At 38.4% G+C, this 21,938-nt stretch overlaps 2 protein-coding genes across 6 annotated transcripts in view; one reads left to right on the forward strand and one right to left on the reverse strand.

Annotated features, from left to right (window-relative positions):
* The window catches only part of LOC122072210, a 6,764-nt gene extending 5,369 nt beyond the window's left edge, over positions 1–1,395 (forward strand). Inside the window, exons 2-3 of the mRNA XM_042636784.1 lie at positions 740–878; positions 991–1,395. Coding sequence (XP_042492718.1) covers positions 740–878; positions 991–1,175 — 324 coding nt within the window. The 3' untranslated portion in view covers positions 1,176–1,395. The remainder of the gene's footprint in view (positions 1–739; positions 879–990) is intronic.
* Positions 1,396–14,047: 12,652 nt separating this feature from the next.
* Positions 14,048–21,028, reverse strand: LOC122087882 (pentatricopeptide repeat-containing protein At1g63080, mitochondrial-like). Of its 5 annotated transcripts, XM_042657007.1 has the most exons (5): positions 18,626–21,028; positions 17,837–17,921; positions 17,608–17,743; positions 17,085–17,223; positions 14,048–14,440 (listed from the first exon to the last, which is right to left on the reverse strand). In XM_042657007.1, exons 1-5 carry the CDS (start codon positions 20,574–20,576, stop codon positions 14,418–14,420), a joined length of 2,334 nt encoding a protein of 777 aa, XP_042512941.1. In that variant the 5' UTR covers positions 20,577–21,028; the 3' UTR covers positions 14,048–14,417. The 5 variants fall into 5 exon arrangements, 4 of the variants coding, with proteins under 4 accessions (XP_042512941.1, XP_042512948.1, XP_042512966.1 ...); XM_042657014.1 differs by lacking the exon at positions 17,085–17,223; XR_006142901.1 differs by lacking the exons at positions 14,048–14,440; positions 17,085–17,223 and having other exon boundaries at positions 17,680–17,743; positions 17,837–17,980.
* Positions 21,029–21,938: the final 910 nt, after the last annotated feature.

Raw genomic sequence — 21,938 nt, forward strand, 5'->3', positions numbered from 1 at the left:
CCCAAAAAAAAGAAAAAAAAAAAAGAAAAAGAAACTGCAAACTGATCAATCTGTACGTTTCTTTGGGTTCTTGCATTAGAAAGCAAACTCTTTTTTTTTTTTTTTAATAGATATATAGACAGATCTACTATTTAACCTTCAAGGAATGGGTTGCTTATTAACACAACTTTTATGACCTTGCTGCCTGCGGAACCACATTATTATCCCAGCGCACTCATCTATCAGGGTCTGAGGATGATTATCTTCACCATAATCCAATTTTACAGCGTAGAAAATGACATCACAATTTCCTTATATCCAACCTAAATACTTAATAATAAGTATGATTTCATTTATGTATAAATTTATTACGGCACTCTCAAGATATATTTACATGTTCAACTGTTCAACATAGATTTCAAGCATCATAGAGCAGAAGAACATGTACTTTTTGTTTTGATGTGGCAACAAAATACATGGTATACATGGTATACATGGTATGGTACTCTCTTTTGAATTACAAGTTCTCCTCTAGAGTCTTGTTATGAGTATCAAGCATCTGCTTATGATGTCATTGTCAAATTAATTGATCTTTAGGTAGAAAAAACTTAGGCAAATCCCTCAACATCATATGCTGAAATTTAGGTCTCCCAAAATGTGGTACCAGAGAATACTGTCAGTTGTCACTCCTTGTCTGTAAGGAAATTATGCCAAGACTTTGTTTTATTGGCATATTGTTCTCAGTTAGTTTTCATTTCAGGTGGTCAAAGAGTACAAAGATTTTGCATTCTCGGACTATGCAAGAGTGGGTAGAGCATTGGCCTTGTATGAGGTTGGTGATAGAGAAGAAGCAATTGCAGAGATGGAAGATGTTTCTATATCACTAAAAGGATATCCAGGTACATTTTGAGGGTATTAGCATCAACTGCTCAGTTTGAGACAAAGTTGTCCAAGCCTGAAAAACTTCCTTTATCTTCCATTCTACTGTTCTTATTTTGGGGCTGCCTGCAGAAGTTCATGCCGCTTTAGCTGCAGCCTTGTATGTGGACAAGCATGCTCCTTTGCTGGCTGAAAATCAGTTTGCGATTGCTACTCTGCTTGATCCTCACTATACAGACCTCTCTTATGTAAGAGAAACAAAGCATTGGCCGCCAAGTCTGGTCAGTTCTTTGCAACATTTCATCACCCTTTCCTAGGGATTTTCTGTATATATATATATATAAATGTTAGAATACATGTTCTATACTAAACAGGTTCCTCTCAACCAATGCTAAATGATGAACCTCAGTTCATCATTTCTGGCCCCTTTTTTGTCATGTGTGTGAACCCATAAAGTGTTACTTTGCACAAATGATAGACTTTAAAGATATTTGTACAATATGCTGGCAGTTGTGGAATACATGGTTCATTTCTTTCTGTTCGATCGACTCTGACATTCTTCATCAGTTCATCTGTAGGCTATGCCATTCTCATACTCAAATATGTGAACATATAAAGTTATTGACTGAATCATCTACAAACTTTTTTTTTAAGATATTATTGGATGTACGTAAACCAGTCCTACACTATATTAGACCCCATAAGGGAGTTCTTAACAAGATTGGGATGGGAGAGAGGGGAAGTGCCACTTTGCACAAACTGAATAGCAGGAGAATCGATTCCTTAACCTCTTTGAATCTACAACATCCTGCAGGGGTACCACCAACTGCTGGTTGTGTTCAGGCAGCTATGGATTGGTTTTCAATTCCTTTGTCTCTACCTATTTCTTTGTCCATTTGATCGAAAAGAGTATCGGTAATTTTATTTGACACTGAAATAACCCCTTTGAAAAAGAGGGAGAGGGGAGGGGGAAGAGAAGGATACCAATGATCTGAGTCCTCAAAAACTGAAAATTTAGTTCAAATTTCGGAAGGTTATACATCATGGATTTTTTTTATAGTGGCTACTTTGCCTTGCCTCTAAAATCCATAAATCCATGTGGTCAGTCTTAAAGTCACTGGCTGTCTAAAGGAGTTGGTTTCACCCCGCTTTGTAAGAAAAAAAATAAATGTGGGACTCGAGAATCCAAGGGATTTACTTTTTATAGGTGTCTATGTAATTCAGAACTTTGTTGACGAAATACACGGCTAACTGTAACATAGATATCATGTAAGCACTTTAGAGATGGACTTATTAGTTATTATGTGATCCAGAAATAGAACTCTTGTTTCCCAGGTGAGGGCTGTTCAACTCAAATCCAAAAAATTTCATATTGGAGTGTGGTACCATGACCTGACCAATTGTCACATATGCGTCTGAAATTTATTATTTGAACCTGCCAGGTCTATGTTGGTTAAGCTTAATTCAGTTGAAAACCCCAGTTTACGGAGGTGCAACTTCATATGATAAACTGCTGTTATGAGTTAGTGCATCCCATGGTAAATTAATAAGGACCAAGTTTCCCTGCACCCACAGTGAATGGGAAATCTGTTCCCTGGCGATCAGGGCCACTCGGGGGAGGGGAGGGGGGATTTCTGGACCCTTGGATTGAGCGGTGAACCTTAACATGTGGTCAAGGGAAACTTTGTCCTTTAAACAAAAGGTAAAAGTTTTTCCCAACTTGAATTATGGTTCATTATTTTATCATAAACAAATATATAAAAGTGATAAACCAATTCCCAAGGGTGAGATGAAAAAAAAAAAAAAAAAAAAAGGTAAAACAGAGGAAAAAATGAAGCTTGGTGCATTGCTTTATTAATTGGTAAGATAGGTGAAAACAACAAAGGTAGAGGAGGATGAGATGTCTCTCCCATCCACCAGAGATGGAAAATTCAAAAGCAAAATTATCCAGTTGAAGGACATACAATGCTGATATGAAGAATTCAAAATCAGAATCAACCAATGCAAAAATGTAAAAGTTACCGATGGAGTCAGCAGAGAACATAGCAGGAAATCAAGATGGAGAGCATAGTTCATTTCTTGAAGAAGACTACTCAAAGTCCCATTGAAGTTGTCGGTATTCTCCAAGTCCCAAGTACCATTCTCGAAGAGTGCCAGTAGTGCGGACAAGGAATTTGGCTATGGCCACTTGAGGGTTGGAGTCTTCTTGTATCTTCTCACTTGTGAGCCATGCTTGAAATTCTTGAAACCGCAAAGGCCATTTGGAGCAGGGAAATCATCCAATATAAAGAAGTGTTTGGGCTTTTGGTTGGAGAACGGTTGGAAGACCGGTGGAGGAGCAGGCTGAGGAGGTGGTGCCGTTTGGGCATCTTCTCCATCTGTGATGATAGGTTCAGTTTTAGTACAAGGGCCATGGAATTCCCGGGTAGAAAAGACTGGAATGGTGTAAGAGTCATCCGAGTCTCTGAAGAAGAGGAATCTTCCTGAGTTTGGTTTGCAGAAAAGGCCAGCGGGGAGTCCTATGGAGACTTGACAATGAGGGCATAGAGAAAGTTGGAAGAACATTCGGGTTTTGTGGTGGCTTAATTATGCCACATGCAAGGGGCTGAGACGGTTGTGGTAAAGCACTGGTGGCTGGTGGTAGTACTGCTTGGGTACTAGGGGTACCTGAGCTTGGAAACCCTAGGGCAGCGCATCTCCTTTGAGACGGTTATCGTCGCTGTTGTGTCAGGGCTTTGAGCATATCTATTGGGAATAACATTCCCTTGGCAGATCTAATATCGATTTGGGTTCAAGTGATCCAATTCCAAGTAGGATTTCTACTAAATTCAATATAAATCAAATTCAAAAAAAAAAAAAATCGATGGAGGGTTAAGAAGGTGGAAGAAGAATTAGTGAATGAGCATCTCACAGAACAACATAAGTCATTTTTTTTTTTTCTTCAATAATAAATCCGTTCAAAATATTGTAGCCACTTACAAACTTATGTAGAAGACTCAAAACTGATTCAAACCCTAAAAAGGAAAGATCTAACCTAACTCTTAACTAATTGGGAAACCTAAACTGACTAGGAAACTGAAATAACAAAGGCAATTGACTTAAAATATGACTAAACTAATGAATTAAATCTCGTTTTCCTACTTTCTATCAATCTTTTAGGCCCATTAAAGTGGTTAATTTCAGCAAAAATCCATGAGATCAAGGGCCCAACACATATATAACCCAACTCAAAACTTATTTACAATAAAATAAACCCATTAAGTGACTTATGTACATCAAGATCCTTTATTGCCCACAGCTTTACAATTCCTCGCACAGCTCACCGGTGCTCCTCAGGCAGCGTCTTCTCTGGCTGTGACCTTGCACTAGTAGATGTGCTTCAAACTCCAGAACCATTCCTTTGATCTGGATACTGGCCACACCAAGGACGCCCCTTTTATTAAGGTAGACTCAGCACAATCCGCTACAGTCACTCATTCCCTCCCTCCAGACCACTCGATCTAAGTTGATCGCCCTTTACATACTCAAGCGGGGCGTGTTTTGGAGGAGTTTTCTAGGCAGCGCCCAGTGCCAATGGATGATGAGGGTCCAACCTTCTAGTATATTGATTCTCAGTTGCAGGGTATGCAGAGACATATTTGTAATGCGTCTCGGGGTCGATCGATAATCACTCAACTCTATACTTAATCCTCGTTGGACGAACAATAGTGATAATTGCTAAAGGCAAACCCCCACAAATCACTTTAGAGGTTGAGTGGTAACTTGTTAACCGGTCTTGATTGTGATCTTAGCTCACATATCAGTGCAGGTATCTTGATTCCGACCGATCACAAGAATCTTGTTATTGTCCATCTTGCTCAATCCTCCCATTCCATATAAAGTGATACCAAAACATGAATCACCAATGTAATCATCTACCGGTTTGAGTATCACTCCTGGAGCTCTTGGTTCATCCTCCATGGGTTTGCTTCCCATCTCTTAGACCAACGCTGGAGAAAGTTGGCATTGCCGCAACAAATTGTTTGTTGAACCTGTACTCGATCTACCTCAATTTATAGTGTGAGGACCTTCAGATCACACACTAGCTCCCTTCACATCCCTCTTGATCTATGATTGCAGCAGCTTCCATTGCGATTTCATGGAAAAGGGAAAATGAAAAGATTGTAAAAACTCAAAACCCAACAAAATATAAGTAGGTTAGAAGAGGCAGAGCAGAAGAAGAGAGGAGAGTCGAGACAACAGTTGAGACGAGAGGGTCGACAACTGCACGAGAAAGGCTCCACGCAACAACTATACGTGTAGTTGCTTAGGGCTTCGGGGAAAGAGGAGAGGCTTGTCGGCAAGTGGGCTCCTAGCTGTTAACTATTTATGGCAAAATGTCTTGGGTGACGCGTCTCTCAAGTCATCATTTTTTAAATAAAGCTTTGTAAGAAAAAAATAAAAAAAAGGGAAAGAAATAGGTAAACAGTGGTGTAGGGTACATCATGGGTGTTTGATATGAGAGCATATGAGCACATGTCTTAAAGGATTCTTAGCCATTCGATGATCACTGCAGCTATACAGTTGTTGTTGATGATTTTCATACTATGATATAGGATCATTTAAAAAAAGAGAATAAAGATATACAATAGATGCTACCTTATGGTATACTAGTTGTGTATCCAATCTTTTACTCAAAAAGTAAATCTTGAAATGACCAAATGGGGAGTGGGGATTATGATGTAAGACGTGACATTTAATTTGCATCACGAATTTTTTTTATTTATTATTATTATTATTATTATTTTAATGTAAAGTGTGAACGTATCATGGGAATTGTCATGTAGATCGGTTTGCTATTCTACAAGGATATAGAAATTTAAAAAGAAAACGGAAAAGAAAACAAGAGATCGATTTGCCATCAAAAGATGGGACACAAATTAGGCTAAAGTTTTATTGCATAGAGTATTTTCTCTTTTATTCCAAAGGTAAAAAACAGCTTGATCGATTCCATCGTTCAGGAGGTTCGGTCTTTAACTTGTAATTTAGAAATGGACAATTATGGGTTCAACATCTCTCTCTCTCTCTCTCTCTCTCCATTGCTGGAAGAAAATAATCTCGCCAGAGACTGTTTTTTAGAGGAGCTGACGTAGTTCTACAGTCTTCCGGCATGTTTGGTATGAAGTTCTAAAGTCAAAATTGATCCTTTCTAGGAATTCTCAGCTCCGAATGCGAAGAATAGAGTGACAACACAGAGGACTCTGTTGAAATAATTACCAGGGGCAGTCACAGGAGACACTGCTGAAATAACCAGTGGATGTGGTCCCCTCTTTCCAATTTAATAAAATCTAGATTCTTTTAAAAATCCTGACTTGACAGCTATCCATATGCTTTCAAAACTAGAGATGTTCAACCAATGCTCTCAACAAAAAATTCCAGATCTGATCGAATTACCATGAAAACCCGAGTTATGATAAGTAGGAAGAAAATGATGAGAGGTCAACAAACTTGGGAGTTGCAATGGTTTTCTTTTTTTCTTTCGGAGAAAACCTATTGTTAAGTTTGCTTGAAATTCTTGATCCGTTTTGAAGATTGATTCGATCCAACATATTTTGACAACGACTCAAATGAAAAGTTTTCTGAGATCTGTGATGGTAGCAAAGAGATTGAGCCGATAGACCCAAATTCGGAGCCCATCACTGATCTCGTATGGAGGTGCGGGGGCGGTATGGTTTGATTGGATCGATAATGACCCGATGGGTCAACCCGCAACTTGGAATATATATAATGTACTGTTGCCTGTTGAGAAAGTCATTGTATTTTGGGGTTTTTCGAGTTAAGGTTTTAGGGCAAGTTTCTTATTACTGCTTGGGTGTAATATCTCTTCTGCATGGTGAAACATCTTCTTCTTCGCCCGAGCACGTAGCACACCACCCTGGTGTGTGAACCTCATTATATATCTGTGTTGTGCGGATCTATTGTCCCTTTATTTTTCGTGTTTATTGGTGTTTGATCTAACAAACTGGTATCAGAGCTTTGGGTTACTTCGATCCATTGCTTCAATGAAATACGATATTGATAGGTTTGATGGCAACATCAGTTTTAGTTTATGGCAGGTTTGAATGATGGTTGTTCTCACACAGTAGGGTTTGAAGAAAATCCTATTTGGGAAGGCGAAGAAACCTACAACTATGTCTGATGATGATTGGAATGATTTGAATGGTAAAACCCTTTCAGCTATTCAGTTGTGTCTTTCGAATGATGTTCTACAGGAATTTCTCTCAGAGAAAACGGCTGCAGAGTTATGGGTGAAGTTAGAAAATCTCTACCTCACCAAATCCCTCACCAATAGGTTGAGATTGAAGCAACAACTGTATATACCTTTCATATGAGTGAAGGTACTTCTATTAAATCCCACATATCTGAGTTCAATTCTATTGTTACTGATTTGAAAATGATAGATGTTAAAATAGACGATGAAGATTTGGCCCTATTATTGTTATGTTCTCTACCTCCATCTTATAAGCATTTTAGGGATATCATGATTTATGGTAGAAAGACAATCTCTATTGAGGATGTCAAAACAAATCTACAAAGCAAGTAGAAGATTGATGATGAGTTGACGTCTACTAATAAATCTGATGGTGTTGGTTTGGTAGCTAGAGGGAGAACGAATGAAAGGGGTTCAGATGATGACAAAAAGAAGGCTAGATCAAAATTTAAGCACAAGAATTTGACCTGCAATTACTGTAAGAAAAATGGGCATATTAAATCTGAATGCTATAAGTTTTTAAATAAAAAGAAAGTAAGTGGTGGTGCTCAAAATCAACAGAAAAGAGATGATTCTGCAGAAGCTAGTATTGTTGAAGATGAGAGTGAGTCTGATATGTTTTTTGTGACTGATGACAGAGTTAGATCACAGGATGAATGGATTATTGACTCTGGTTGTTCCTACCATATGTGTCTCAATCGTGAATGGTTCTCCACATACGAATTAGTTCGAGGTGGAGTTATGTTGATGGGAAATAATGTTTCTTGTAAGACTATTGTAATGGGAACGATCAATATCAAGATGTATGATGGCATTGTCAGAACCTTGTTTAATGTCAGGCATGTCCCTGATTTGAAGAAGAATCTCATTAATTTAGGCACTCTTGATTCAAATAGGTGTAAATATACAACTGAAGATAGAGTCATGAAGATCAGTAAGGGTGTTCTCTTGTTGATGAAATGAATCAATGTTGGTAGTTTGTATGTGTTGCAGGGTACTACAGTCACTGGGTCTGTTGCAGAAGCTTCATCACTGGGTCTGAATCAGATGTCAAAAATTTATGGCACATGAGGTTAGGCCATATGAGTGAAAGAGGGATGACATCATTAAGTAAAAGAGGCTTGTTGTGTGGTCAAAGTACATGAGCAATGGAGTTCTATGAGCATTGTGTGTTTGGGAAGTAGAAAAGAGTCAGTTTTAGTACTGCTATTCATAGGACTAAGGGAACTTTGGACTACATTCATTCAGACCTATGGGGGCCCTCTAGGGTTGCTTCAAAGGGGGCTGGTGCAAGGTGTTTGCTTACTTTAATTGATGATTTCTCTAGGAAGGTTTGGGTCTATTTCTTAAAACACAAAAATGAAGTATTTGTCACTTTCAAACAGTGGAAGAATTTGCTTGAGAAGCAGATTGGGAAACAAATTAAAATGTTGAGAATCGATAATGGCCTAGAGTTTTGTGATGGTGATTTTAATGAGTTTTACAAAAATGAAGGTATTGCAAGACACCATACAGTTAAAACACCCCAGTAGAATGGAGTGGCAAAGCGTATAAATAGAACCTTATTAGAAAAGGCGAGGTGTATGTTATCAAATGTAGGATTGGGCAAGGAGTTCTGGGCAGAAGCAGTTAACACAACAACCTTGTTGGTGAATCGATCTCCTCACACAGCTATTGAGTGCAAGACTTCAGAAAAATTTTGGTCAGGTAAACCCGCAGACTACTCAAATTTAAAAGTATTTGGATGTCCTCCTTATGCACATGTAAATGAAAGAAAGTTGGAACCTAGGGCTAAGAAATGCATTTTTCTTGGGTATGGATTTGGAGTGAAATGATACAGGTTGTGGTGTCCTAATCCAAAGTCTCCAAAATTTCTTATTAGCAGAAATGTTACTTTTGATGAATTTGCTATGTTGCATCATAGGAAAGAAACTCTTGTTCATTGTGATGAAGGTCAAGAAAAATCTAGAGAGAAGATGGAGTTTGAAATTGGTGGTTCATCTTCAAACAAAGCACAATCTACTTCAGTTCAGTTGCCTACTTTTACTGAAGGAGATGATGCTAAAGAGCAATACAACATTGCCAAGGATAGACCAAGGAGGAATATTAGACAACCACAAAAATATGTGCATACTGAATTTGTTGCTTATGCATTGTCTGTTGTAGATACAATTGAAAATAGTGAGCCTGCAACATATTCTGAAGTTGTTACTTCAATTGATTCTACAAAATGGTTGATTGCCATGAATGAGGAGATGAAATCTCTTCATAAAAATTAGACTTGGGAGCTTGTCAAGCCGAGAACAGGGAAGAAAATTATTGGTTGTAAATGGGTCTTCAAGAAAAAGGAATCTGTCTCAGGTGTTGAAGATGCTAGATACAAGGCACGTTTGGTTGCAAAGGGCTATAGTCAGGTACAAGGAATTGATTTTAATGATGTTTTCTCAGCTGTTCTTAAGCACAGTTCTATTCGTGTCCTACTTGCTTTAGTTGCTATGCATGATTTGGAGTTAGAGCAACTTGATGTGAAAACAACATTCTTGCATGGTGAACTAGAAGAACATATTTATATACATCAACCTAAAGGGTTTGTTATTGAAGGTAAGGAGGACCATGTATGCTTGTTGAAGAAGTCCCTATATGGTTTGAAACAGTCTCCTAGAAGTGGTATAAAAGGTTTGATTCAGTTATGGCTAGTTTTGGATAATCCAGTTGTCAATATGACTGTTGTGTTTATTTCAGAAAGCTCTCTGATTGGTCATTCATATATTTGTTGCTTTATGTTGATGATATATTGATTGCAGCAAAAGATAGGAATGAGGTCAACAGGTTGAAGGAACAATTAAGTTCTGAATTTGAGATGAAAGATTTGGGAGCAGCAAGGAAGATCCTTGGTATGGAGATCAAGAGGGATAGAAAAGTAGGGAAGCTATGGCTATCTCAACAGAAGTACACTGAGAAGGTATTGAATCGTTTTGGCATGAAAGATGTCAAACCTGTAACTACTCCTCTTGCATCTCATTTTAGACTTTCAGCTATTCTATCACCTAAGACAGATGAAGAGGCGGAATACATGTCACTTGTTCCATACTCTAGTGCAGTTGGCTCCGTTATGTATGCTATGGTTTGCACTCGTCGGACATTTCACAAGCTGTCAGTGTGGTAAGCAGATATTTGTCATGTTTAGGTAAAGCTCATTGAGAAGCAGTGAAGTGGATACTTAGGTACTTGAAAGGGGCCTCTGGTGTTTGTTTGGAGTTTGGGAGGAATGGTGATAGTTTATCTAGTTATGTTGATTCAGATTATGCAGGTGATCTTGACAAGAGGAGGTCACTCACAGGCTATGTATTTACTTTTGGAGGAAATACAGTTAGTTGGAAAGCTACTTTACAGGCTACAGTTGCATTATCTACTACTGAAGCAGAGTATATGGCAGTGATTAAGGCAATTAAAAAAGCTACTTGGCTTAGAGGTTTGTTGGGAGAACTCAACATGGATCATGGGGTGACTGTTGTCATTTGTGATGGACAGAGCGCTATTCACTTGACTAAAGATCCAATGTATCATGAAAGGACAAAGCACATTGATGTTCGGTATCATTTCATAAAAGAGATAATTGCTCAAGGTAATATTCAAGTGTTGAAGATTGGTACTGAAGACAATCCAGCTGATATGTTGACTAAGCCTTTGTGTGTTGGTAAGTTTGAGCATTGCTTGAACTTACTTGGTGTTTGCCATGTTTGAGTTTTGCCCTTTGGAGGGCTATTAGAGAAGATGAAGATATTAGCTATTTGTTTATTTGTTGGAGGAGAATTCAAGCCAAGGTGGAGATTTGTTTAGTTTGTCTGGAATTCTTGACCCGTTTTGAAGATTGACCCGATCCGACATATTTTGGCAGCAACCCGAATGGGAAGTTTCCTGAGATCTGTGATGGAAGCAAAGCGGCCCAAGCCCGAGCCCATCACTGATCTCGTATGGGGGTGCGGAGGCGGTATGGTTCGACCGGATCAACCGCGACCCGATGGGTCGACTCGCGACTTGGAATATATATAATGTACTATTGCCTATTGAGAAAGTCATTGTATTTTGGGGTTTTTCGAGCTAGGGTTTCAGGGTGAGTTTTCTCGCCGCTGCTTGGGTGTAATCTCTTTTCTGCGTAGTGAAACATCTTCTTCTTCACCCGAGGACGTAGCACACCACCCTGGTGTGTGAACTTTGTTAAATCTCTGTGTCGTGCGGATCTATTGTCTCTTTATTTTTCGTGTTTCTTGGTGTTTGATCTAACACCTATGTTTAGATTGGATGTCCATTTGCAAGTTCATGTTCTCCTAAAACTAGGAGCGGCGAGGGGGTGGAGATGGAGAGCGAGACGACAAGGAAGCTGTAGGCGCAGGGATTTGTGGGGATGAGCATAGGGGTTGGGAAGGGGAAGTTGCAACTCTTTATGAATTTTTTATTGCAACTCTTAAATCCCAGAATCTCAAGGCTAGTGCAAAGGAGTTCATTTCACATATCCATCAAGAAATGGATTGATCAAATCAACAATAGAATTAGTTTTAGGAGAGAAAAATCAGATCTGAGCTTGTTTCTTACACTATCCTGGATAAGAATTTCAGAGGGTCACATAGAGAATTGGTTACAGATTTATATAAAAGATATTTTATTGAGAAATTTTTATGCCCCATCCTTATTCATGATCGGACATATAATTGTTCTTGGGATCATGGACATCTATAGGATGGTAAATCATTGAATTTATAGTTCAAATTTGACATATGGTCAACCCTTATACCATTTTCTAAATATTCGATAGAAAAAATTGTCACATCAAACGACCATGTGTTATAATTAGGTAAATGCCCTATACATTCATATTTGTGTGTCTTATCCATAAAATCTTTCATGGTTTCACCTTTAAGGGGATATATTTTCTAATACACTTTCTATGCATCCTTATATTTTTGAAACTACCATCCTATACATGCACTCTCTTATAGTTCCTAGATTTTCAAAACTTCATTTTGTCACTTGGGAAGCTATTTTAGTTGGACTAAATTTTTACAATTAGGCAAGCAATCTTCGTATCTACCCACTCCACAAAATATGTCACATGGAAACCTTTGGGCTATTTTAGAAATGCTTCTAAAGTAGGCCATGTTGGAAGGGTTTGTTTATATAAAATGTTTGAAAAGATTGACCCTAAATATAGATAAGGGATTTTTTTGGAGGGGAGAAGATTGCTGCATGTTGGCATGCCTCTACACCTAGACACAAGGGGTGGTAAAAAGACTACCCTGCCCCCTAATTGGATGCCTATGCACTTCCTTTTTCAAATATGTTCATAGTGTTGAAGATTAATAAAGACCTTGTTCAATCGAGTGAGCCCTTCCTAATTTTTTCTAGTCATTCATAATTTTTTTTTCTAAGGGAAAAGGGGTATATACACACATTTCCCATTCATAGTCTCTCATTAAATGTGTGATTTCCTCTCTCTCTCTCTCTCTCTCTCTCTCTCTCTCTCTCTCTCTCTTCTCATTGAGTATACCATTTTACTACCTACTATTGGCTTGAAGTTCCTAGTTCCTACCCAAAAAAGGAAAAAAGAAAAAAAAAAGTACTATTTGCTTGAATTGTAAGAATCCACATCATTTTGGAGATTATTAACAAGCCAAACCTACCTACCCTAGGATGGACTGGCTATTATCAAATCTAGCCCTGTGGTCATCATCGAGTCCACATCCTTTACAGTGAACAGTGAGGTGAGATGATAATTGGACGGCTGAGAACATCTGGACCACGCCCCAAGGGGCTCTTAGTCACCCGATACTCATTGCACCGATGCAACGGCTATAGACGATTTTCACACAGCCACCAACTGACACCTCTGCCAATACGTCGGTTCAATTTCAATGTCACTACAGGTGGGTACATCTATATGTCAGGCAAAATACTTCCTTCACCAACGTAAGGGAAAAAAAAAAACTTTCACCCAAGAAAACGTGTTGATCATTAATGCCTCCATTGCAGACTATTGTCTTCTCTATAAAGCTAAAGCCTGTGAAGCCTTTTAATGTCTTCTCTATAAAGCTTTAGTCCTGTGAAAAGACTAAAATAAAATACCTTTTAATGTCTTCTCTATAAAGCTAAAGCCATAGTAAACCTACCTTGAAACCTCCTCCCTTCACACACCCCCCCCCCTCCCTAATGGTACCTTCAAAACTCAGCCTAAAAACCAGTAATTTAAATAGGATTTAGAAGACAAATGGACCCCTATACAGGCCACATCTTCATTCTGCAGTAGATAAGAAATATAGAGATAAAATTAAAGAATTGAAATGACCCCAAACTTGAAAATTTATTGGTGATATATAAGGATAATTCTATGAGATTATGCTGAACCTAAGGTGACAAAGAAACAACAAATGAACAAAGGTGTAGCTTAGCATGGATGTTGACATGGATTAGTGGAAAAACTATAAAAGATAGATGATCCAAGAATGGCCCAAATAGAAGATAAGCTGATAAGAGTGTCATTATAGTGCAGTGTGGTAAAGAGGAATGATATGAGAGAGTAAAGGCACTAAATGTGACTATGAAGTAGTGAGAATGGATACCAATGGCCTTGGCTTGACAACTAAGGGGGGGACCTTAATTGTCAATATAATCAGGAAAAGGCTTGGCTGCGCTGAGTTGAGTTCTGGCTGACCAAACATTTTTACATCAGAAAGCACTACATTAAGAGTAGAACATTATCCATAACTGCAAGCATAGCAATGTTTAATTTGGTCAATAACAAGGAATTTTTTTCTTTGTTTTTTTACAATTTGCTTGTATAGATTGCATAAATATTTTGTCATTTCTTCAACAAGCCAAAAGAAACACACCAGAAATGCAAAAGTATTGGTCATTTAGTCAAGAAGGCTTTTTTTTTTTTGGGGGGGGGAGGAGAGAGAGATGCTCAGCTCCTTCAAAATCCTTCGAACATAAGCTCTATCAATCATGGAAGGTTCAATGACTCCATAAAATCTTGGAAATGGAAACTATAAGCCCCTTCAGCCACTGAAACTGGCAACTTGATTGAAATGTGGTAATTTGAAATGCTTAGCAATGTACTTCAGAGAGACTGGTCAGTTCCCGAAGCAAGAATTTTATCTTCTCTTTAGTGTCTTGTGTCCATCCTCACCACCGAAAAATTCCAAATAAACATACTTTTCACAGCTTCTGCCTCTATTGGAAAGTCCAAGCATTTGAAAGAAATCAATCCAAATATAGCATCCACAATGCTACTGCATTCCTCTAATGATACTGTTCATAATCTCCTTTCCCAGAAACCTGGATAAATTTCATTAAATTAATGCTCAATCCATAGTTGCCAAAAGGTTCATAAAATGTAGTCAAATTGAGTTCTTGAGGGCCAGAAAAAAATATAATTGAGATATTTGGATGGACTCAGTACATTTTAAACCAAGTTGGGCGCTTTCCTCATTGTCAAATAGTAATTCTGTGTTACACCCCCAACCATAATGATATAAATAAGTATCAGAGTGAAGGTGCAAAGGAGAGAGCAAAAAGAGATGCATTACAACAGGATCAAATAAAACTTACATTACAAAATAAAATACCAAGATACTATAATGTTTGTGACAATGTAAAAGTGTAGTAATACTTCCTACAACAAGAGTAAATGTTTGATTAATGATTGAGTTATAGTCTTCAAAATAAACTTGGGATATTGTACAACGAAGAAGAGACCAGCAATGCATCAATGTCTTAAGTAGGTGTGAGACGAGAGTTTTTCGTTTTTCTCACATTGCGTTCAACATGTACTCGGCCGTAAAGGAATTTTCTCCTTAGAAGGACCTTTACAGAGGTGTTCTTTTTTACAGTGTTGCTAGCATAGTTGTCAGGTGATGAAGAGGACTAGCTGGAGACCAGAATAGAGCAGCCAAAGGCTCCCAGATTTACAGCTAAGTTGTAAGTAAGCAGTAGTTGCAGAAATTCAAGAAAAACTGTGCATCTATCTCTCTCTCTGTCTCTCTCTCCCCTCCCTCCCTCCCTCCCACCAATATGCTTTTTCTCTTTACCATTTTATGTTATTGCAGCTACTATTGAAGCTCTGTTTTTCTCCCTATTTTCTGGTTTTCATATTTGGTCTTCTTCACAGCTAGAATTCCTTCCTTTACATCATCAAGGCATCCTAGGCAACAAGGCAAACATTGAAAGTGACTTCTTATGTGTCAAGGTACCTGTTGAGATTTTTTAGTGCACTCTACTGCAGGTGGTAGTTTGGGTGTTCCTAGTTCTCTTTATTTTGTGTACAAGTTTATGGACAGCAGCGTATACTTTTAACTAGTTACATCTTATTTATCACAAGGGGAGGTTTATTCCTGTCCGGTAGCATAGCCTCCATAGCGCTCCCTCTTCCCCTCCCCTGTAATGACCACTCCACCCCCTGAAATGATTCCTGGGGCATTCAGTGGGTGTTTCCTGCTGATGTAGGCTACACTCCTAGACAGGAAACACACTCCCTTATTATAAACACATTGCGTTGCTCTCGGTTAGGTTATTAATTCCAAACAAGAGCCAGTTTTCTCCTTTGGCTCGATCTCTTCTCTCTTCTCTTCTTTTTCTTCTTCTCCTTCTAACTATATTCTGGTTCACCTGTTTCTAATATTGTAACATGGTATCAGAGCGGGTCTAATCAGTAATAAACTCTTCTTCTTTTCTGTTTTGAGAGGTCTTTCTCAGTTTTTCTTCTTGCGGTATGCAGCCACCTATTATTGCTGCCCTTACCTTGCCATGAAGCCCTAGTTGGTAATATATGAAATATTAGGGATTCCAGTGTTCATGGTGACTATCATTCCCAAATTACTGTTGTGATGTACTATGGTGAGGATTATAGCCTGCGCATAACCTTCCCTGTGCAAGGAACAATTTTTCTCCCAATGATGACTTGCATGTTCCGAGGAAAGAAATGCACAGTTTAGGTCTAGTCCCAAGTATGACCTTGGGTGGATGTTTTTTAGGGCAAGAATCCATGTATCCAGCCCCATTTAGGTGAGATTTTTCTGTTTTGTTGTGGTGTATTCCTTTCCTTTTACTTTTACTTTTCTTTTGTTGTCTTTGATCGGATCCATGTTACGTATAAGAACATAAAAGTAAAAGGTAGCATTATCATAAAAGGTATCTTTTCATGTAATGAGGAAAGATCCTGAGTAAAGGCAACCAAAGTTTCTCCAATTTTTTTTTTTTGGTGTATTAGTTTATATAAGTTATTCTGCACCTGTACAACAATAGCACATAAATTGAGAAAAAAAAATTTAAGTCTAGAGCCAACCAGAAAAACAAAAATAATTAAAGCACCCTCACAATACTACTCATGAAGAATGACCAATCAAAACTCAAGATTTTGATTAAACAAGAAACTAAGGCTGAAATAACCTTCACAGGAACATGTTTATAAAGTATACTTACAAGATTCAATAATAGGAGGGTTGACAGAGAGAGTGTTCAAGTGTGAAACAAGTTGGTTACAAATGTAAAAGAAGTACCAAGATTCATTGATCCAAAAAGAGTTGGGAAAATTAAGACAATTAACAATACTGAATTAGAATGGAAAGGGTTAAGTCCAAGAGGATAACGTAAAGAATGGGGAGTCCAAGAGGCAGATCCCTGCTCATTAGGACATTGAGAGGTAGCAAGAGATGGGTTTTCATCTTATTCTTTTACGGGGTCCGGCAGGTAAAGCCTAGAGATCCATAGGAGATTTTTTGCTTCTTGGCCTAGAGGATCATTTGAGCAAAGGATCAATTTTATGGAATTTTTGCTCTAGCTTTGGAAGGAATTGAATAGATGAATCTTCAAAAAGTTGTTCACAATATAGATCATAGAATTTTCTCCTAGGTGGAAGAGGCCATTTATGGAAAAGTCTGACCCCCAACTCTTGCTATTGGGTAGGGCAAGTGCCCATACTTACAGCATAAATTCTTGTGCAAGATACCCAGTTGGGCTATTCGATAATGTATGACACACGGAAATGCTCCTAATCCCAGATTGGCTTTGTGCTTTGGGGTGAGACCTCTATCACTTCTCTGCTCAAAGTTTAGGCCTATTAACTGAAAGAATTAAAGATCCAGTTAGAAATTGAAGTATGGTATCATTGTGTAATGGAACACATTCTTGTAGTTGGAAAAAAAAAAAAAAAAAAAGTCACCTATCCTTGTTAAGAATTCTATGTAGGACAAATACAAATTATTTATTACTGATTGAAAGAAAACTTAGTCAATTATAGATAGTTCTGCCAATCACCGTGCAGAACAAATCTAAGCGTCTACCAAACCATTAAGTTCACAATACATATTCAATAGTATTTTTCTTTGACAAGTAACGGAAATTGTAGGGAAGAAAAAGAAACATACAGTATGGATCAAATTAAAATATAATCAACAACATTACAAGCAAAGACAGGTAAAATCTACAGAAGAGTAAGCTTAATTTACCCCTATCAGCATAAAAGCCTCTGTGCGAGCCTCCTCTGTTTGAGGAACATGTAAACTCATTTCATCACCATCAAAGTCTGAATTGTATGGATTGCAGGCAGATTTATTGAATCTTAATGTTCTCCAAGGCATCACCCTAGCCAACGTACATGGAGAAAACAGAATAAAATAAATGAAGACAATAAAGAAACATCATCTAATAAATATAAAATGAATAAAAGCAATTAACCTATGAGACATGATAGACATTCGATGCAAGCTTGGTTTCCGGTTAAAAGGAACAGTGTCATCCATGAGTTCCAAATGACGTTCAGCTATATAACCATATTTCAGTTCATCAGCAGCATGCTTTCTGGCAGAAAACCTCTAGTTCCTGCAGAATATAATTCAAGTGATCCCACTATCCTAACATGAAAATTGAGCTACCCATGAGAGAAAATGATTGGAAAGAATAGTAACCAGCATCATGGTATTATCAGGATATCCAATTAGATTAGCCCCAATGTACTTATGAGGACCATTGCAGATGCACCGTCTCAACTTCTCTATATTGTAACAGGAAACTCATTCAGGATAATTCTAAATCTGAGCAATTAAGATTAGAATTGCCACCTAAAACACATGTCCCTAAAAGGAAATATAGCTTCATCCATCCTCCTACTCTTTCAGCAGCCATTGACCAACAAAATCTGGCTCATGGCCTTGATTTGGCATGGTGGCAAAGACTTCTACGGAATAAACCAATTGACCTAGTACACACAGTGTCTAATTACCAGAGCAATGTAGGTGTGAGTGTTGGGTTCAATGCCTCTTTCAACCATAACATCTAACAGCACATGAGAGTCTATCATCATTTGTTATTTGTATGAAGAATCCACCAACATAGTGAAGCTAACTACCTTAGGTGATTTTCCTTAATCCAACAATTCATTCAACAATTTAGTGATTTCTTTCCACTGGCCAGAATCACCTACGCCAAAAACCAAAATGCTCAAGGTCACAATATTAGGAGACACACCTAGTTTCAACATCTTGTTTAGCATTCCAATGACTTCTTCTGATTGGCCAGAACAGCATAGGCCATGAATCAAAGAGCTGAAAGTGACAACATTAGGCTTAAGTCCTCTTTGAAGCATCAATTCAAACAACTTAAATGCTTCCGCAGTCCTTCCATCTTTGCAAAGACCATCTATCAGAATGCTGAAAGTTATGACGTCAATAGAGACTCCTAGTTCCAACATTTTGTTTAGCATTCCAATGGCTTCTCCCGATTGGCCAGAATTGAATAGGCCATGAATCAAAGAGCTGAAAGTGACAACATTAGGCTTAAGTCCTCTTTGAAGCATCGATTCAAACAACTTATATGCTTCTGCAGTCCTTCTGTCTTTGCAAAGGTCATCTATTAAAATGTTGAAAGTCACAATATCAGGAGAGATTCCTAGTCCTAACATTTTGTTTAGTAATCCAATGGCTTCTTCTGATTGGCCAGCATTGCATAGGCCATGAATCAAAGAGTTGAATGTGACAACATTAGGATTATGTCCTCTTTGAAGCATCAATGTAAAACACTTTTGTGCTTCAGAAGTTCTTCCGTCTTTGCAAAGATAATCAATCAAAATGCCGAAAGTCACAACATCAAGAGAGATTCCTAGTTCCAACATTTTATTTAGCAACCTAGTAGCTTCTTCCCATTGGCCAGAATTGCAGTGACCATGAATCAAAGAATTGAAGGTGAAAACATCAGGCTTAAGTCCTCTTTGCAGCATCAATTCAAACAACTTATGTGCTTCAGCAGTCCTTTTTTCTTTACAAAGACCATCTATCAAAATGTTGAAAGTCACGACATCAGGAGAGACTCTTAGTCCCAACATTTTATTTAGCAATCCAGTGGCTTCTTCCGATTGGCCAGAATTGCATAGGCCATGAATCAAAGAGTTGAAAGTGACAACATCCGGCTTATGTCCTCTTTGAAGCATCAATTCAAACAACTTATGTGCTTCAGCAGTCCTTCTATCTTTGCAAAGACAGTCTATCAGAATGCTGAAGGTAATGACATTTGGTGAGATTTCATGGTTCACCATTTTATTGAACAAATCTGCAGCTTCTTTCCAACGACCTAAATTGCAAAATGCATGAATCAAACTATTGTAGGTGACAACATTTGGGGAGATGTGTTTCCCGGCCATATCAGATAATAGGTTCAAGGCCTCATTTACCATTCCTTCTTTGCAAAGGGCATCGATGACTGCACTATACATGGTGACATTAGGCTTACATTTACCCTCGAGTTCCATTGCCCTAATCATTTCAAGTGCCTCACAATGGTTTCCTGTCTTACAGAGCCCATTAATTATGGTTCCATATGTGATTTCATGACAAGGGTACCCTACTTCGAGTATCTTGCGGAACAACATTTTAGCCTCCGCAATTTTCTCCACCATGCAGAGCCCCTTAAGTAGGGTGGTTAATGTGACAATATTTGGCTCCAAACCATGCTTTATGATGACCCCAAAAACAGAGAAGCCCAAATCTGGCCGATTCAACCCACTGAAACAGTTGAGTAAGATGTTTAGTGTAACCACATCGGGCTGTATTTGCAAGAACTCCATGTTTTTATACAGAGAAATCACTGTGGAATAGTTTTTGCATCTGGCAACTGTCCCAAATAGTTGATTGAAAACACCAATATTTGGAAAGGGTTGTGAATGAACCAATAGGTGGAATCGGCGGAATGCTTCCTCAACACTAATGGAGGTGCTTGTACTTGACTTGAATCCATCATTTTGTGTAGAATTCTCAAACAATTCGATAGGATTCACTCGCTGATGATTTTTTGTAGCTTTAGAAGAAAAAAAAGTAGAACGAGATGAAAGAAGCAGGCGTAGCCGAAGAGAAGGGCAAAGAGAAGACCACTTACCCATTTGAATTCGATTTTGTGAGGTAATGAGAGAATCCACAGTTCTCCACATTTCCTTCACTTCGTCTCTTAATTCCTGACGCTTTCACGAGTGATCGGTGCATAATAGTCACCTTCCCCCCTTTCCCGCCTGGAGAGCCTGGGTGCCTAAGTGCTCGATCTACAGAGAGAAACTGATTTCTTACATGCTCACCCAGCCGGGCAACCCATTGTCTCAGCCATTAAATATCCCTCCTTCCCACCCTCTGTTGATATCATATGCGCCCCCCTCAATTGGCCCTGCGCCGCATCATCAGGGACTTTTTTTTAGTATATTGGAAAAATTCTGCCTCTCCCCTGTAGTTTGTCGTGGATATAAGAGTTTGAACGCCCCCTCCCTAGTAAAAAATTCATCCGTCTCCCTACAATGGTGCGGTGAGGCTTTGGATTGAGTACCTCCGGTGTGCCCGGGTGCTTCCAATCTCACCGCACCTATGCGGGGAGACAGTGAATGATTGCTCTCCTCCTTTGGCATTGATCGCGTGAGTATGCTGTTAATTTTAAACAATAAAAGATCGTATTACCCTTTAGTAAAAAAGGGTTTTAATACCTCTTTTTATCCTTTCTATAGGGAGTATTAAGTGGAAATACTTACCTGTAGTTTCAGATAGCCGTTTCTTTATAGTCGAAGTTGGTGTATTTCCTCACCTTATCGAAAATCTCTAATCATCGTCTCCACTTGCCCAAGAGAACGTCATCGCAACATTGCAAATGTAAACAACAACTGTTTAACTCAGTTGGTGAGTTGTGGTGTGTAAAAAGTTCATGCTTACTAGGAGGTCTCAAGTTCAAACCTCTTGGCTGTTACCTACTTCCCTCCTTACCTAAAAAAAATACTACGAATGTAAATTGTTGTATGAGGTACACTTCTGAATCACCCTAAGGCCTAAGCCATCGAAGCTCTGTTGAATCTAATATGTTTATTCAAACCCTTGGATCCATGTATAATTTCAACAAACTATAGAGTGGAGGGTCATAATTTTTCTTTAAAAAAAAAATTAGATGTCTTTTCCTTAACTGAAACTTCCAGTTGTCACCCAATTGGTCAGTGGACTCCATATCTAATCTATATCCAAATGGAATTTAACTCTGCCTTAGATAAGATTTGTTATTAGTTCACTTCAAAATACAACATGTGGAAACTGAAATCAATTAAGAGCTTATTTTCCAAAAAATAATTGAACCGTCTCGGTTTGGCTTATCTTCTAAATGCCATGCCATGCCATGCCATGCCATGCCATGAAACAGAGGAAAATATAAAATAGGTCTCCCGAAGAATCCAAGATGAGTACTCTAGGAGGCTTCTTTGATTGCTAGTAAAAGAAAAGGAATTAAATAGTCTGAGACAACAGAAACTGCTTCACAATAAGTATTG

This window comes from Macadamia integrifolia, chromosome 2, assembly GCF_013358625.1.
Source record: "Macadamia integrifolia cultivar HAES 741 chromosome 2, SCU_Mint_v3, whole genome shotgun sequence".
NCBI classification, from domain to species: Eukaryota; Viridiplantae; Streptophyta; class Magnoliopsida; order Proteales; family Proteaceae; genus Macadamia; species Macadamia integrifolia.